Here is a 19,065-nt window from a genome sequence, read left to right as displayed (position 1 = left end):
TTCCGACTGAGCCACCCAGGAGCCCATTTAGTATAATATTTTAAAGGTTTGTGTATGTTCTAGCATGTATCAGAACTTCATTCTCTTTTTATGAATGAGTAATATTCCACTTTATGGATGGATACATTTGTCTGCTGATGGACACTTGGATTATTTCCACCTTTTGGCTATTGCAAATAATACTGCTGCCTTGAACATTGGCATACAAGTATCTGTTTGGGTCCCTGATTTTAGTTCTTTTGAGTATATACCTAGGAGAGGCATTGCTGGGTCATATGGTAATTCTATGTTTAACTTCTTGGGGAACCCACACAGAGTTTTTAAAAATTAAATAATTCATTAAATGTCATTTGCATAAGGTGCTATATAGTGCGCCATGCAGAATATATGCAGCAAGAGATGACCAGTGTAGAAGTCTAGATGTGTTTGATGTAGTTTGTTTTCTTTACAGCCCACAAGAGTGCCTTGTCAATAATAAATAGTGGCTCAGAAGAATTTGTGGAATAAGTTAAAGTGTACTATTTTGTTTTATTTAAAATAAACACTTGGCCTTCCTCCAAATCCCTAAGCAAGCAGTACTTGGTAGAATCACTAACAATAAATAAGTAAATGCATCTTTATTGGGACTCTCCCGGTATGGAGTTGCTTACAAACAGCTCAAATGTTAATTGGTACCTGAAATTTGGAAAGACACCTATATGGCTTGAGATTTGGAGTGCATACTTCAACCTTTCTATCTCTGTCCTATGTCTTAATATATTTATCATTTCTTTCCAGAGAAGTGTTTACCTGGCTCCTGGTGCCACTGTTTCAGGAGCTCTGGAGGATGACAGCTTATTTCCTTGAGATGTTTCCTGAGATCCCCTCCCTCCAAATTTTGTTAAATCTGACAATTCCATATATATATTCCAAACTCAGTGACACAGTAACATATAGGCATTCAGTTTATTTACATGTTTCCATCTAAAGTTGATGCTAATTCAGTCTTTTTAATCTAGAGCAGAGGTTTGTAGATAATGTGGGTCATATCAGGTTTGTTTCTGTATGGTCCTTGGACTAAGAATCGATTTTACATTTTTAAAGATTGCTGAAGGAAAATAAAGAAGAGTATCTGACAGGGAATGTATGTGGCCTTCAAAGGCTGAAATATTTACTATTTGACCTTTTATGGAAAAAGTTTGCCCATCTTTTATCTAGAATCTTACTCTATTACATTAGTTTGTATGCGTGGATATATTTAAGTCTATGTCACCATGGCAATTAAAAAAATTGTTGAATAGTTTTTAGGCACTTGAATATGTTCAAGAATTACTGTAATGGGGGCCCTGGCTGGTGGAGTATGTGATTCTTGATCTTGGGATTGTAGGTTCGAGCCCCACGTTGGGTGTAGAGATTACTTAAAAATAAATTCTTTAAAAAAAAGGATTACTGTAATGAATTTCTCTGGGTGAAATAGTATAATTTTTGGATGACTTTAAAACATACCTTAAAAGATGTGTAGTCACAATTGAAATTTTGAAAATTTAAGGTTAAGGTTTATAGTGGTTCATTGTCCTCTAATTCGGATTGCAGTGATCTGGGAATCAAAATCTGGGCCTTGTTTCTGACTTACTGATTCACTGAGCTATGGTTTAATATGCATATTTATATATATTATATATATGTATATATGTATATATATTATATTAATACGAATATATATTTAAATGATTCATTAAATACATTTACAACTCTTTGGAAAGGAAGCATCTGAAAAGTATGAAGACATTTCTGAATCATGTTTACATGTATTAAACACCTATATGTTCAGGTTGTAATGAGGAACATTACATAGTGACCATGATGAATAGCAAAAAACATCATATTTAGTTTTTTATAAAGGGTTTAGAAGATGTTTTTCATATATTTTTATACATATATTTTACCTTTCCTACTGAAACTTCTGAGAATATGTTGGGACCATGTAACCTAGATATTTCTTACATTTAACATAAGCAGAATCCACTTAACGCCACAGTAGTTACTGAATATTTTAATGGCCATTGTTTTATTGGCAGTAATAGCTCAAGTAGTTGACCAGAGCCTTTATGTTTATTTAATTCTACTTTGTAATTCTACTTTTCTTGTTGTTTTTCTGGACTATTACAAAGTGAAGATCAACTGTGTTTACTGAAATTAGAATTGTGTCATGTGGGGGCTTGTTGAAAGTCTGGAAGGTCCCTGAAGAAGTCTGACTCATCTTCACCTCTTTCCTCAGCTCGCAGCTGTTTGTGATGTGTTTGTGGAAAACTATGTCCCTGGCAAACTGTCTGCAATGGGCCTAGGATATGAAGATATAGACAAGATTGCTCCTCACATCATCTATTGTTCCATCACAGGTATCTGTACCCCACACCCTCCCCAGTGAGTAGACTTTTCAGTTACTGGGTTTCTTTATGTACGTAAGAAACCTCTTGCTAGTGTTGGCTTTCCTGAAGTGATTCCGTTCTCCCTTGCCCTCACCCCCAACTCATCGTTAAAGAACATTAACCTAAATGAAGATTTTCATGCTTTGATTGGCTGTTTGTATTTCTTCTTGTATTGTATGTCTGTAGTTTTTTGTCCATTTTTCTACTGATATTCTACAAACATTTACAAAGTACTGTTATTAATTAATACATAGAAATATAGGTGAAATATTAGTTGGCTTTAAGATAGCACAGGGTCTCCGGGCGCCTGGGTGGCTCAGTTGGTGAGTGTCTGACTTCAGCTCAGGTCATGATCTCACACTCTGTGAATTAGAGCCCCGTGTCGGCCTGTGTGCTGACAGCTCAGAGCCTGGAGCCTGCTTCAGATTCTGTGTCTCCCCCTCCCCTGTTCATGCTCTGTCTCTCTCTGTCTCAAAAAAAATATATAAACATTAAAAAAAAAAAGATAGCACAGGATCCCAACATATCCCTTTAATATATTCAAAAGCATTAAGCCAGGTGAAGGAAAAGAGTGCTTTATATATAGTCTTCCAGATTGTTGAGCCGGTGAACATTGTGTGTGTGTGTGTGTGTGTGTGTGTGTGTGTGTGTGTGTGTGTGTGTCTTTAGGTCCAAAAGAAAAAAGTCATTATATTAGTTAAGTTTTCTATTTTATAAGCAATTATGTATTAATTAGGGATGCAATATAGAGAGGTGGCTCTGAAAATTCCAAGTTACATTGATAGTTTTTGTCAGAAAACTTTCTTAATATTTTCAGTTTTTATTCATTCATCTTCTAAATACTTACTGCAGGACTATGATCTGCCAGGCAGTATTCTAAGGTCCTGGGATGTAGCACTGAATAACACATATTTATACTTTCATTGAGGTTTGCATTATAGGTTAGGGAGATAGATAGTAAATACAGAAACAAAAACATTCTTTTGTTTTTGTCTTTTATAATTGAACCCAGTAGTGATAAGGGCAAAAGAGAAATAAAGTAGGGCGAGGGGGATGAGGTGAGGAGGAGCTATTTTATGCTTGGAAGTAAGAGAAGTTTCCCTTGATAAGGTGACATTTGAGCAGAGACCTGGATGAAGTAAAGGAGTGAATCATGTAGATATTGGCAAAGATGGTTTCAGGAAAGAAAAACAGCAAGTGCAGGGGCACCTGGGTGGCTCAGTCGGTTGAGCGACCGACTTTGGCTCAGGTCATGATCTCACAGTTTGTGAGCTGTGCTGACAGCTCAGAGCCTGGAGCCTGCTTCAGATTCTGTGTCTCCCTCTCTCTCTCTGCCCCTCTCCCACTCATGCTCTGTCTCCCTCTGTCTCAGAAATAAATAAACATAAAAAAAATAAAAATAAAACAGCAAGTACAAAGGACCTGAGGCAGGAATGTGCTGGGCATGTTTGAGGACCAGCAAGGCAGAGTGAGCTAAGAGGAATGTAATAGGAAGAAAATCAGGGAGATGTTGGTTAGCACGATCATGAAGAGTTCAGGGTGACTCTTACTGAAGGAGTTTGACTTTTATTTTGAATAAGTGTATAAGCCAATGGAGTGTTTTGAGCAGAAGAATGATATGATGTGACATTTTTTTTTTTTTAAGGATGAGTTTAGCTACTGTGTTGAGAAAAAGATTGTAGAAGACAAGGGTAGAAGTGGAAGAACAATTGTGAAGCTATTGAACTAGTCCAGGCTAGAGATGTTGGTGGCCTGAATTAGAGTAGTCATGGTAGAGGTAGTCGAAGAGTGATAGGATTAAAGATATCTGTTAGTCATAAAGTAATAACCAAAATACTTCTGTTTCTATGCATTCGGGTTACTTGGGATACAATAATACTTTGACTATGACATATTGCTTTAGTAAAAATAGTGCTTTTCATGGTATAGTTTTGTGGTGCTATTTTCATATAAATTAGGCTATAACTGCAATGTTTGACTGATACTATTTTAGAGAGGATGAAGGGCCCAATGATCATTAACTTCTCTACTGAATCAGCATGAGAGACAGAGTCTGTACATAGTAGATGACTCTTTGCCTCTAGATCTGAGTCTTTCTTAGATGTGCTATTTTATAGACCTGTAATCACACTTTTGTTTTTGTATCTGTATGACAATATTTATATGTGTCAGAGAGAGGGAAAGATTTTTCCCTAAAATATCACAGTCCAATGGAAATGTTGAAGTCTGAATTATTAAAATAGGTAAAATATTATCTTCTGAATTATCCTGTTATCATAAAAATGCTATGTAATTGGCAAATGCAAAATCTCATATGACAGTAAGTCTTTATTTCTCATTCTCATGAATTTGGGTTGGCTGCGATTTGGCTGATCTATGACTGGTTAGATTGGGCTCCAAGTTTTATGTTGGGCACCTGGCCTGTTCTCCATGTCTCTTATACTCCTTGGATCAGTGGCTACCAAATGCATCTTCTCATAGTGAAAGGCAAGCGTACAGAGAACAAGCCCAACTTCACAAGCACATTTAAAGCATGTGCTCGCATCTGATTTGCTTACTTTACTTTGGTCAAGGAAAGTCATATGGCCAAAGGTCACTACCAATGTGTGGTCGAAATATATTCTACTCTACGTGGCAGGAACTACGGAGTCACATGGCAAGGTGTGGATTTCAAGAGAGGTAAAGTTTGGGAATAATAATGTATTTTATCATATCCCCCAGCCTAATAAAATGCTAATAATCCACATGGGGAGCCTCACAGTTCTCAAAGTTCCACATACTATAACTAAATGTTTAGAGCCAAGAGTTCTTCTGGGCCTTGGCTTATGATTAGAGAATCTCTGTGTTTTCTTACAGTTCTCAGATCCCGTCTTAACATTTTGGTGTGGCAAAGGGCCTTGGAGATAGACTATATAATTCAGAAATTCTCAGCTATGGGGAGAATGGGGATTTCATATTCTTTTCAGTGTTACAGATGGGGAAATAAAGAAGTGATGGGGAAAAGCATTTGTAGTCTGGAAAAATAACTTCCGTAATTCTGTAATCCTTTACATCCCCATCTCCTGACAATCATTAGAATAACATCCATACAGTCCATTCTCCTTTATTTCCTGATAAGGAAACAGGTCCAGAACATCTAAGGGACCTCTGGTCATACAGATATTTAATGGCAGATGGGTTTAAAACTCAGGCCTCTTGACTAAATATTAAGTGCCCTATGCTTTCCAAACTTAGACATATATCATTGTTAAGTAATGACATGGACTTTGCGACCATAAGACACCGAACAGCTTGACTTGAGAATAACACATCCTTGCTCTTCTCTTTCATTTGTTGTTAATCATATTTTCACTGGTGGAAGTCATGAACAAGTTTGCTCATCAGGGAGTTTAAATTTCAACAGATTCTTTTGGAAGCAAAGGTCATTTATGAGTCATGAATTTGTGTATATAAAGTAAGGGCCATCTCTTTTTTAAAAGTTTGATATTCTTGGTAATCAGTGTTTGTTTTTGATATTTTTTAATAAGACTGATTAGATCAGTCTAAAGTTGCACATGTTATGATTGGGATCCTAGACTTTCCTGATGTTTCCCAGTGGCATTGCTGTTCTGTCAGTGCTGTCCAAGCCCAAATAGTCTGTTCTCACTCACATGTTGGCCTTATTGCTGATGAGAGTAATCTTAGAATGGTTGAGAGATTTACTTTAATGCACTCTGACAGTTGTGTGGTTGAGATTGCCTCAGTATGTGAAATCTGGTCTGCAGGACAAAAATGCTAGACTGATCACAGGGGAGGAAGGACCAGATTATTTTTGTTAGCGAGGTCCTCTTATCATTTCAGAGTGTGAACATTAGGGGGCAGTGTTTAAAAAGCTATAAGCCACTAGGAATTACTTTAAAAACAGTTTTTTTTTAATCTTTATTTTTGAGAGAGAGAGAGAGACAGACAGAGAGAGAGAGACAGAGAGACAGAGTGCGAGTGGGGGAGGGGCAGGGACAGAAGGAAGCACAGAATCCGAAACAGGCTTCAGGCTCTGAGCTGTCAGCACAAAGCCCGACGCGGGGCTGAAACTCACGCACTGCAAGATGTTGACCTGAGCCAAAGTCGAACACTTAACCACCTGAGCCACCCAGGTGCCCCAGGAATTACTTTTTGAGAAAACTAGTGTTTGCTTTGTACCAGTGGGTAGAGAAAAATCTCTTAAAGTACATATTTGTATTTTTTAAGTTTTTTGTTTTAAGTGACCATTCTCTACTTCTGTACACTTGTAGAAGTATAATACTTCCCTTAACACTTTAATTTTAATGTTGTTTTTTTTTTTTTTAACTTGTTTTTGAAGGAGAGAGGGAGACAGAGCATGAGCAAGGGAGGAACAGAGAGAGAGGGAGACACAGAATCCGAAGCAGGCTCCAGGCTCTGAGCTGTCAGCACAGAGCCTGATGTGGGGCTCAAACCCACAAACTGTGAGATCATGACCTGAGCCAAAGTCGGACACTTAACCAGCTGAGCCACCCAGACGCCCCATTAACACTTTAATTTTAGGTTGTACCTGTTTTCCTTTGCATCTTCTGAGCATGTTATTAATTATAAAAATTTAGTATTAAAAATCCTCTCTACCACATTTTATTTTATTTTATTTTATTTTATTTTGTTTATTTTTTTTCAGAGCTAGGATTTATTTTATTTATTTATTTTTAATTTTTTTTTTAATGTTTTATTTATTATTGAGAGAGAGAGTATGAGCTGGGGAGGGGCAGAGAGAGAGGGAGACACAGAATCCGAAGCAGGTTCCAGGCTCTGAGCTGTCAGTGAAGCCCAATGCAGGGCTCGAACTCATGAACTGCGAGATCATGACCTGAGCCAAAGTCAGACTCTTACCTGACTGAGCCACCCAGGTGCCCCTGTTTTATTTTATTTTTTTATTTTATTTATTTTTTAAATTTACATTCAAGTTAGTTAGCATATGGTGCAACAATGATTTCAAGAGTAGATTTCTTAATGTGCCTTGCTCATTTAGCCCATCTCCCCCTTCCCACAACCCCTCTAGTAACCCTCTGTTTATTCTCTATATTTAAGAGTCTCCAATGTTTTGTCCCCCTCCCTGTTTTTTTTATTATTTTTGCTTCCCTTCCCTTATGTTTATCTGTTTTGTCTCTTAAAGTCCTCATATGAGTGAAGTCATATGATATTTGTCTTTCTCTGACTAATTTCGCTTAGCATAATACCCTCTTGTTCCATCCATGTAGTTACAAATGGCAAGATTTCATTCTTTTTGATTGCTGAATAATACTCCATTGTATATATATACCACATCTTCTTTATCCATTTATCTATCGATGGACATTTGGGTTCTTTCCATACTTTGGCTATGGTTGATAGTGCTGCTACAAATATTGGGGTGCCTGTGTCCCTTTGAAACAGCATACCTGTATCCCTTGGATAAATACCTAGTAGTGCAATTGCTGGGTCGTAGGGTAGTTCTATTTTTAGTTTTTTGAGGAACCTCTATACTGTTTTCCAGAGTGGCTGCACCCCCTTGCAGTCCCACCAACAATGCAAGAGATCCTCTTTCTCTGCATCCTCACCAACATCTGTTGTTGCCTGAGTTGTTAATGTTGGCCATTCTGACAGGTGTGAGGTGGTATCTCATTGTGGTTTCGATTTGTATTTCCCTGATGATGAGTGATGTGGAGCATTTTTTCATGTGTTGGTTGGCCATCTGGATGTCTTCTTTGGAGAAATGTCTATTCATGTCTTTTGCCCATTTCTTCACTGGCTTATTTGTTTTTTGGGTGTTGAGTTTGATAAGTTCTTTATAGATTTTGGATACTAACCCTTTATCTGATGTGTCATTTGCAAATATCTTCTTCCATTCTGTCAGTTGCCTTTTAGTTTTGTTGATTTTTTCCTTCACTGTGCAGTAGCTTTTTATTTTGATGAGGTCCCAATAGTTCATTTTTGCTTTTGTTTCCCTTGCCTCCAGAGATGTGTTGAGTAAGAAGTTGCTGCGGCCAAGGTCAAAGAGGTTTTTGCCTGCTTTCTCCTCGAGGATTTTGATGGCTTCCTGTCTTACGTTGAGGTCTTTCATCCATTTGGAGCTTATTTTTGTATATGATGCGAGAAAGTGGTCCAGGTTCATTTTTCTGCATGTCGGTGTCCAGTTTTCCCAGTACCACTTGCTGAAGAGACTGTCTTCATTCCATTGGATATTCTTTCCTGCTTTGTCAAAGATTAGTTGGCCATACCTCTCTACCACATTTTAAAATATTTACTTTTTTTATTATCAACTTCATTATTTTTTCTTCCTAGAAGGATAAACATTACATTATTTTATTGACTAGACTAATTTTGTGGTAGGAACACTGTTTGCCCTTTAATAAATCATTATTATTATTATTATTATTATTATTATTATTATTATTATGAAAGGGGTTTGCAAAGTACCCTTTTGATTTTTGTGAATTCCCCAATGGCATCTTCTTATTTTTTTCTTAAAAATTTTATTTTTAAGTAATCTCTACACCCATCATGGGGCTTTAACTCGCAACCCCAAGTTCAAAAGTTGCAAGCTCTACTGACTGAGTTAGCCAGGCACCACCCCCCAACTCCCATGGCATTTTCTTAATCTCTGTCCTTGTATGGGCAGATTACAGGATTTCTCTTGGGGATAGGTACTCAGGAGGGACCTCAGGACTCATATCAAAGAGAATATTTTAGAGAATTAGACCCATTTTAAAATTTTAAATAGAAAAAGTCTGAGGGCTCTACTTAAGAGCTAAGAATAGTTAAGGCAGTTTTAAGGAAGAACCTGGTAGGCAGATTTGCCCTTTTAGATATAAAGACATGCAACCCATAATATTAGTACAAGGATAAAGAAATACATCAATGGAACAGAATAGAGAGCTCAGAAACATGTGGGCATATATATGGAAACATGTTTTTTTAGGGCTTATACTATAAATCATTAAAGAATAGAGTAAACGGGCGCCTGGGTGGCTCAGTTGGTTAGGTGTCCGACTTCAGCTCAGGTCACGATCTCGCAGTCCGTGAGTTTGAGCCCCGTGTCAGGCTCTGGGCTGATGGCTCAGAGCCTGGAGCCTGCTTCCGATTCTGTGTCTCCCTCTCTCTCTGCCCCTCCCCCGTTCATGCTCTCTCTCTGTCTCAAAAATAAATAAAAACATTAAAAAAAAAGAATAGAGTAAACAATAATTGATGGTTGAACATTAATTATCCTTTTGGGGAAAGATAAAAATTGAATAAACTTTAGTTTATTCTATATAATAAAATAATGTTCTAGGTCAATTTATGCCCTAAATATAAAAAGCAAAACTTTAAAACTTACAGAAAATAATATAGGAAAGCATCTTTATGACCTTAGGGCAGGGAAGAATTTTGTAGACAACATACGAAAAGTATAAACTACAAAGAAAAGATTGATAAACTTCACTACTTATTAAAATGAAAAACTTTTGTGCATCAGAAGCCACCATATAAAAGCAAGAAGATGAATCACAGACCCTTAGAAGGTAACGGACCAAAGATTAATAACCAGAATATATTAAAAATTCCTTAAAATCAAATAGAAAAAAGAAACAATTCAGCAGAAAAATAGGCAATCTCCAGAAAAGGAAACCTGACTGGCTATAAAAAGTTACTCAGGCTCAGTTGTTTTTGGACCAATGCAAATTAAAACAGAAATAATATTCCATTTCACACTGAAGAGATTGTAAGACATTTAAGAGTCTGACACTACTAAGTGTGGATAAAGCAAAGAAATCCATGAACATTGCTGGAGGACTGATATCCATGTTGGAAAATGATACCCATGTTGGAGAGCAATTTGGCAAGCTCTTTGAGATTGTACATGAGTCTACCCTATGATCTCCAGTTTCACCTTTAGGCATGTCCCTATAGAAAGTCTTGAACATGTGCATGAGGGGACATGGAAAATGTTCACAGCAGCATTGTTTTTAATAGCCAAAAGGTGAAAATATGAGATGAAGTGTATTTCAATATGAAAATGGATAAATGTGTAATATAATGGGATACTATTAAGCAGTGGAAAGAATAAGCTAGAACAACGTGAAATGAATTAGATGAATTTTCCAAACATAAAATTCAGTGAAGAAAGCAAGTTACAAAAACTGATATGCAGGATGATGCTATTTATGCAGAGTTAAAATAATAAAAATCATGTATATTTTTTAGTAATTCACTTAAATGTGGTTAAAATATAAAGACCTGCATGGTAGTGAGAAATACTAAATTTAAGAGAATGGTTACCCCTGGGGAGTGGAAAGGGAGGGATATGGGACATGGAAGGGACACAAGACACAAGACTTCAACTTGCTTGCCAAATAAGCATGTGTATTTGTTATATTCTTGTATACCCTTTTACATTTGACATAACAAAAGATTGAGAAATGCCCAAATAATTCCCTCCCTTACTTTCTTCTGTCTTCCTTCTCCCACTCCAATGCATATTGCTTTTAAAAAATTTAATTTAAAGTTGGAGAGGGAAGGAGGGAGGGAGGGAGAGAGAGAGAGAGGGAGAGAGAGAGAGAGTGAGTCTCAAGCAGACTCCACACCCAGCATGGAGCCAGATGTGGGTCTCGATCCCACAGCCCTGGGATTATAACCCAAGCTGAAATCAAGAGTTGGCTGCTCAACTGACTGAGCTACCCAGGCACCCCTCTAATGCATGTTTCTTGAGCTTCTGTATTGCCTGGCTGTGTTGAGTATACAGGTTGAACAATGCAGACATGATTTCTACCTTTTGAGAGCTTACAGCCTAGTGTTAGAGACATTTTATAAAGAAGTTAAAAAAATACTATGGCATGTATTAATAAATTGTGTTATTATGAAAGAATAAAATAAGGTACTATGACAGAGATTAATAGAGGAGGGGATGCATAGTGTAAATGGGATGGTCAGCAAAGGCTTTTCTGGGGAGTTATCATTTAGTAGACCTAAAATATGAGTAAGAGCCAGCCATTCAAGGATCAAGGGGAAGAGCAGTTCAGGCAGTGAGAACACTGTGTGCAAAGGCCCTGAGGTAGGAAGGGCCTAGATACCTTTAAAGGCCTAAGAGAATACCACTGTGACTGAAATACCAAAAACAACCAGGATGCTTGACAAGACACTATATAAGGGTGCAAGGGCCATGGCATACTGGGAAAGATTTAAGCAGTAGAGGGATACGATCCAAATTACATTAAAAACAATCTTTAAAATAAGTAGGAATCAAATACTGATTAAGTCATCAAAGAACTTCATTATAAATATTGAACACTGAATTGCACAACCATAAAAAAGGATGAGCTCTGCCATTTGTGATATCATGGATGGACCTCGAGTATTATGCTAAGTGAAATAAAATCAGAGAAAGACAAACACCATATGATTTCACTCATATGTGGAATCTAAAATACAAAACAAATGAATAAAGAAACAAAAGCAGAATTAGACCTAGAAATGCAGAGGACAAACTGATGGTTGCGGGGGGTGGGGAAAGGGTGGGCAAAATACGTGAAGGGGAGTGGGAGATACACACTTCCAGTTATGGAATGAGTAAGTCATGGGAAAAAAAGGCACAGCGTAGGGAATATAATCAACAATATTGTAATAGCATTGCATGGAGACGGAAAGTAGCTACACTTGTGGTGAGCATAATGTATAGAGAAGTTCAATCACTATGTGGTACACCTGAAGCTAAAGTAACACTGTGTGTCAACTATACTCAAAAAAACAAAAACAAAAACAAAAACAAAACACAACTGATAAACTTCTAGTCATACTGACCAAGATAAAAAGAGAGAAGATACAAAGTTATCAGGAATACAAAGTATCAGGAATGAAAGAAGGGCCATCACTCCTGACAACAAAGGCATTGAAAGGATATCAACAGAATATTACAAATAACTCTATGCCCACGAATTAAAAAATTGAGATAAAATAGAATAGAATAATTCCTTAAAAGACACAAAGTACCAAAACTCAGTCAAGAGGAACTAATGTGAATCGTGCTATATCTATTAGAGACATTATATTTTTAGTTAAATACCCTTTAGAAAAGAAAACTTCAGGCCCAGATGGTTTCATGGTGAATTTTACCAACACTGAGTAAGAAATGCTGTCAATTCTACACAACCTCTTCCAGAAATTAGAAACGCAGGAAATACTTCCAAACTCATTTCGTGAGGCCAGCATTACCCTGATTCCAAACTAAAGACATTTCAAGAAAAGAAAACCAAAGACCAATGTCCCTCATGAACAAGGAAGCAAAAATTCTCCACAAAATATGAACAAATTGAATCCAGCAGTGTATAAAATGACAATACATCACAATCGAGTGGGATTCATCCCAGGAATGCAGGACAGGTCAACGTTCAAAATCTATGGTAACCATATTAGCGCACACAAGAAGGACATAGGAGAAAAGCGGCATGAGCTTTGGCTTTGACTGTGACTTGAGACATATGATAAAGAGCGCGATCCACTCGGCTGTCAAAAGGAGTGTAGTATTGACTCATACTACAGTATGGGTAAACCTCAGAAAACATCAAGCTGCATGAAAAAGGCCAGATGCAAAAGACTAGGTATTGTCTGATTCCATTTACGTGAAATGTCTAGGAAAAGACAAATTTATAAGCTGGAAAGCAGATCAGTGGTTGCCTAAAGCTGGAGATGGGAGCAGGGGATTAACTGCAAATGAGCATGAGGAGACTTTTTAGATTGTGGCGATGGTTGTAAAACTATGTCTGTTGATTTATGTACTTATGGTGGGTGGATTTAATGCTGTATAAATTATATTTTCATGAAGCCATTCAGAAAAGTGAAAAAAAATTGGACGTTGAAATACAGTTCATGTTACAGAGAGTAGTTATTAAAATGAAATTTCTGTAGATTACTAAAGAAATCACCATGCCTCCATAGTGCTTCAGAGTTGATAGCCGAGAGGGGTGAGCCCAAATGGATATGGAAAATCATGTAGCAACTGCATCCAACATTCATATCATGGCAACGGCAATACAAAACAAAACAGTGCTGCGGTTGGATTCTTCCGGAGTGAGTTAGTCTGTGTGTGTGTATATATATATTCTCATCATTTTCTGCATATTCACCACATAACCACATCTCTTAGAAAAGAATAATTAGAAGTCTGCCTGCACTGTAAATCCATCAAAATTTTGAAGGAGAGAAAAAGAAGGAAGAAAGGAAAGGAGGGAGGAATGGATGGAGGAGGATGGGAGAAAGAAGGGAAGGAAGGAAAGAAGAGAAAGACTCAGAGTTAAGTCAAATGGAATAACAATGGGCAAGTTTGTTTTTTGTTTTTGTTTTTCTTTCTTTCTTTCTTTCTTTCTTTCTTTCTTTCTTTCTTTCTTTCTTTTTTACACCTCTAAAATTTGTAGTCCAGTTTAGTTCATGTGGCATTCACATGGCAGTAAGCATCATTTCTAGATTGGGTCAATAATCAATATGGATATGACATTAAAAGGGTCCTTATAGTCAAAATAATTGGAAACTACTGGTCTAAATTATGAATGTCTTAGTTGCACCCTGTCTTCTCAGGAAGTGTTTTTTTCTCCAGAAATTCAGAGTATTGTGGCCATCTGTCCAACTTTATAGTCAGTGATCCCCAGCAAAAGTGTGGTTTGACATATTTACCATTTCATACCAAACTCGTTATTTAAACAAATAATGACACCATCTCTGCAGGGGAAGAGAAACTTAGCACATAAATACAAGATTTCAAAACACAGCCCATAAAGCTGAGGACTGAGATTATATTTTGTCTGTAGACATGGACTGGCTCCAGAAAGTGACTTTATGCCTTTATTTTATTCCCGAAGGGAATAACCTTTTTATCTTCAAATACTTCTTTTTACCCTCACACATATAACAGATGTGTTGTTCGAGTTGGACTCAGTGGAGAATAGGCAGAAACTTTATTCTCCCCCACCCTACCTCTGCAACCTGCAGTCTTGACTCATTTTCATTGCTCATGGATGAAATCCCAGGCAAGTCCTATCAATATTTTTCCTGCTGTTTCATGTAAAGTATTAAAAAGTCCAGCTCAATCTAAAATCATAACTTCAGACTCTTGTGGAATTTATGACTTTTCCCTTTCCCCAACTTGGGCCTGTCTTTTTGGAAACCTGGAGTGAGAGAGAGAGGGAGAGAGAGAGAGAGTTGGGAGGTGATATTTTCTTCATTCTTCCATGATTCTCTTCCATTATGCTAGCTGCTGTGTGTAATTCCTTCAGAGTCAGGTCCTCTTAGGGAAAGGGAACCGAGTTGTGAGCCCACAAAAAGCCTTCAGTTGACTGGTGTAATTGGAGCCCTGTGCTGGAGACTTCTGTTCCCCTGAATCTCAGGTGGTGGCTCTTTGTCTTGCGGGGAGCTTTGTAGGATCCTGAGACCTCAGACTGTAGTTCTTCCCCTCCAGTCCCTGTCTCATTGTGGTCCTCTGTACATAGAGACTATCCATTCAGGTCACATGGTCCTATAGGCAGCCCTCATGGATAGAATTCCTTATACTTTTTTTGACAGGAAGGGAGGGAGGGAGGGAGGGAGAGAGAGAGAGAGAGAGAATGAGAATGAACATGAGTGGGGAGGGGCAGAGAAAGAGGGAGACAGAGAATCATAAGTAGGCTCCGCACTGTTAGCGCAGAGCCCGACCCTGCTTTTGAACCCATGAACTGTGAGATCATGACCTGAGCTGAAGTCTTGCTGAGACACCCACATGCCCCATAGAATTCCTTTTATATGAGCTAGTTGTGCTCTGCTGATGGTCTACTTGGCTCATAAGGAAAACTCTTCCTTTCTCTTCTTCATCATTGGCAGGAGTGCAGTTTACTCCCAAACCTGTTACTTTTGCTGCTTTTACCTGATTTAACCATAACTTCTTGCTTTTGGTATGTTTTTAGGCCATGTGTCAAGTCCTTACATAATTTCCAGTTCTCAGAACAGGGCCAAGATCTCAGATACTCTTTTTGAAGAGTCCCTCAAGTGGCTTGAAGGAAAGGGGAGGCAGTTGGGCGGGGTGAAATGCATGGCCTGCTGACAACTCCTTCTAGGGAAACCCTTGCTAAAGGTCTTATTTGCCTCTACCTTCTTGCATCCCTTCATGGATGATAAGCTAAGGGCAGCAAGACTGGTTTCATAATAGTTCAGCATGACCTACACTGGTATTCTGGCAATTAATGGCATTCTTTTTGGATTTGAAGCCTCAGATGAACTGAGGTGAGACATTTGAACACTCTAACTCCTATTTTGTTGAAGAAATGTTTTCCAGGTAATAAAGAATAATATTAAGTAGAGCAGACCTGAGATACCTGTCTTCAAAATTTTTAAGAATTAAAGGATAATATTTAATGATAAAAATGCTTTGGCTAATTTCCTATGTGTTTTCAATTATTTAAACACAAATGCAAAGGTCAAGTTTTTCCATATACATAATTTCCAAGTAAGTATCTTTTCTCAATAGCAAATACCACTTTATAGCTGATGCCCAGTTGTTATTGGGTATAAGGAGCATTATAATAGCTTCCCTTGGGAATTCTTTTTTTTTAAATTTATTTTTAAATTTTTTACTATTTTTTAAAAAGTTTATTTATTTACTTTGAGACAGAGCGCAAGCAGGGAAGGGGCAGAGAGAGAGGAAGAGAGGAGAATCTCAAGCAGGCTCTGCACTATCAGCACGGATAGTGCTCAGATTCATGAACCATGAGATCATACTTGAGCCGAAATCAGAAGTTAGTCACTTAAGCGACTCAACCACCCAGGCACCCCTTTTTAAAATTTATTTTGAGAGAGAGAGAGAGAGAGACAGACAGAGAGATAATATGAGCAGGGGAGGGCCAGAGAGAGAGGGGGAGAGAGAGAATCCCAAACGGGGCTCGAACTCACGAACATGAAATCCTGGCCTGAGCTGAAATCAAGAGCCGGGCACTTAACTGACTGAGCCACCCAGACACCCCCTTTGGGAACTCTTTATGAAACTGTGGGATTAAGAATATCTACTGGACTGGAACATGGACAAAATGACTTGCCATCATGTTAAAAGAGACAAAATTGCTCTTCTTAAAAGATCTCTGCTGGGTGTATTTATGGATATGCAGTGAGTACCATCTCATGACAGAATTTTATACATAAATGTATGTTTGGCCTACTCCAGTCCCAAGTTACTTTTATTTTTCATATACTATTGATCAGTAAAAAAAGGAATTCAAGGGGCGCCTGGGTGGCTCAGTCGGTTGAGCGTCTGACTTCGGCTCAGGTCATGATCTTACAGTCCGTGAGTTCGAGCCCCGTGTCGGGCTCTGTGCTGACAGCTTGGAGCCTGGAGCCTGCTTTGGATTCTGTGTCTCCCTTTCTCTCTGCCCCTTCCCTGCCCATGCTCTGTCTCTATCTCTCAAAAATAAATAAACATTAAAAAAAATTAAAAAAGAGGAATTCAAGATGTGGGGAGGTTGAGCTGTTTTCTCAGTGCTTTAAAATTCCAGAAGAAAAGAGACAGACTTGGCCTAGAAATATGGTATACATCTAGAATCAGCTGGTTTCATGTTTGGTCTTCAATTTCTAATATATGGATAGTGGTTTCCAATTTAAAGAACTTCTTGGGGACTAGCGACCAGCAAGAGGGGAAAAAAAGATGACAATGTTAGGTAATGTTAAAGCAGTAATTATTTCAAAATCTTCACAAATCAAGTGTTTCATGTGTCGTGCCAAATCAACATGCCAAGACTTAGCCATCATCCCAAAACCCTGTCATCAAACTGAATTGTTTCCCTTTATGGTAATAGGCCTGGGAAATAAATCCATAAATTTAAAGAAGCAATGCTAGATAAGAAGAAATGTTATACTTCAAAGGATGCAAAAAATAAATGTTAGATAAAATTTAGATAGCATTTATTTCATGAATACTAATGATATTTTCCAGTCTTTGGATGGTCTTCCAAGCCAGCATTAGTGCAATATTACAACTTTTAGTCCTTGATTTGAACTACAGTATTTTTAATCACAGAGGTTAAAAAATGTGGAGTAAGTAATAGTCCTGCATCCTGAAAGATAAAGGATGTTGCTAGAATATCAGATTGTGTAATCAGTGATTCTGATTTGTAAGGAACATAAAATCCACAAAAGTTTATCAAGTGAAAAAATACCGATGTTAAAAAATTTGGCTAACATACTTGCTTATAAGAAAAGCTAGTCTTAAACAAGCCAGTTAAAAAATGGGCAAAGGACCTGAATAGACTTTTCTCCAAAGCAAATATACAAACGCCAATGAGCACAAGAAAAGCTGCTCAATGTTACTGATCATTAGGAAAATTCAAATCAATACCAAAATGAGATACCACTCATAGGGTGACTACTATTAAAAAAAACTACAAAAGATAAGTGTTGGTGAGGATATGGAGAAATTGGAACCCTTGTGCATTGTTGGTGGGAATGTATAATGATGTAAACCACAATGGAGGTTCCTCAGATATTTAAACAGAATTACCCTATGAGCCAGCAATTCCACTGCTGGGTGTATGTGCAAAAGGATTGAAACAGGGACTTGAACAGATATTACACATATATGTTCATAGCAGCATTATTCAAGATGGCCATAAGTTGGATGGATGAACATTAAAAAAAATTAAAGGATGATCCTTGAAGATGTTATGCTAAGTGAAATAAGCCAGCCACAAAAGGACAAATACTTATGATTCCACTCATATGAAGTACCTAGAATAGTCAGATTCATAGAGACAGGAAGTAGACCTGTGGTTGCTGGGGCTTGTGGGGAGGGAAAATGAGGAGTTCTTGTTTCATGCAAAGTTTCAGTTTGGGAAGGTGAAAAAGTTTTGGAGATGGTTGAATGGTGATGGCAATATAAATGCCACTGCACTATGCACTTAAACCTGGTTAAAATGGCAAAATTTATGTTATGCATACTTTATCATGATTTAAAAGGTAGAAATTCAAATTAAAAAATAAGTTAAATAATTAAGTAAAATAAATAATAGTTTAAGCTACAAGGTATACTATGGGAAAAATTATAATTACTATGCTACAGCCACAAGAAAATGTTTTACTGTATCTGGAATAGTGGTATACAAATATAAATATTTGATGACTAAGTATTGAATATATAAAACACTCCTTTGTTCAAGAATAAATTGATTCTTATGTGTATAAATTAAAAGCCCTTTATTTCAAGGATTTTGTTTCTTTTTAATCTGATGGGATTAGTATCTGTATATATATTAGAATATAATTGTAAATTTGCTTAATACTAATATTGACCAATATTCCATTTCTTTTGGTCAAAATCCTATTCCATAATACTAATTCTATGTGTTTAGATTCTTACTGCTTTTCACCCTATATTTATCATTCTGTTGTGAACAATTTATCATTCCTACCATTGCCTATGAAATACTCAGAGGATTGAGGCAAATATTTATTCATCTAAATGAATACTTCTGGAAAGAAGAATTGTGTGTCAGAATAAATAGTTATAATCATGAGAGTTCTATGAGAATTGCCGGTCTTACTTCAAAATAAAGATACAGTTTTATAAAAATTTCCAATCTGACAAATGAAATGTTATAGTCCCAGATATTTCTAGGAGGGTTCATTTCTCCTACTCCAGCCAGAAATTTCT

At 37.3% G+C, this 19,065-nt stretch overlaps 1 protein-coding gene across 2 annotated transcripts in view; it reads left to right on the top strand.

Moving 5' to 3' along the window:
- The window catches only part of SUGCT (succinyl-CoA:glutarate-CoA transferase), a 765,867-nt gene that overhangs the window by 44,340 nt on the left and 702,462 nt on the right, over positions 1-19,065 (top strand). For both annotated transcript variants that reach the window (XM_030307713.1, XM_032592372.1), the window contains exon 6: positions 2,258-2,378. In XM_030307713.1, coding sequence (XP_030163573.1) covers positions 2,258-2,378 — 121 coding nt within the window. The remainder of the gene's footprint in view (positions 1-2,257; positions 2,379-19,065) is intronic.

This window comes from Lynx canadensis, chromosome A2 (assembly GCF_007474595.2).
Source record: "Lynx canadensis isolate LIC74 chromosome A2, mLynCan4.pri.v2, whole genome shotgun sequence".
Lineage (NCBI taxonomy): Eukaryota > Metazoa > Chordata > Mammalia > Carnivora > Felidae > Lynx > Lynx canadensis.
This window is presented reverse-complemented; position numbering and strand designations above follow the sequence as displayed.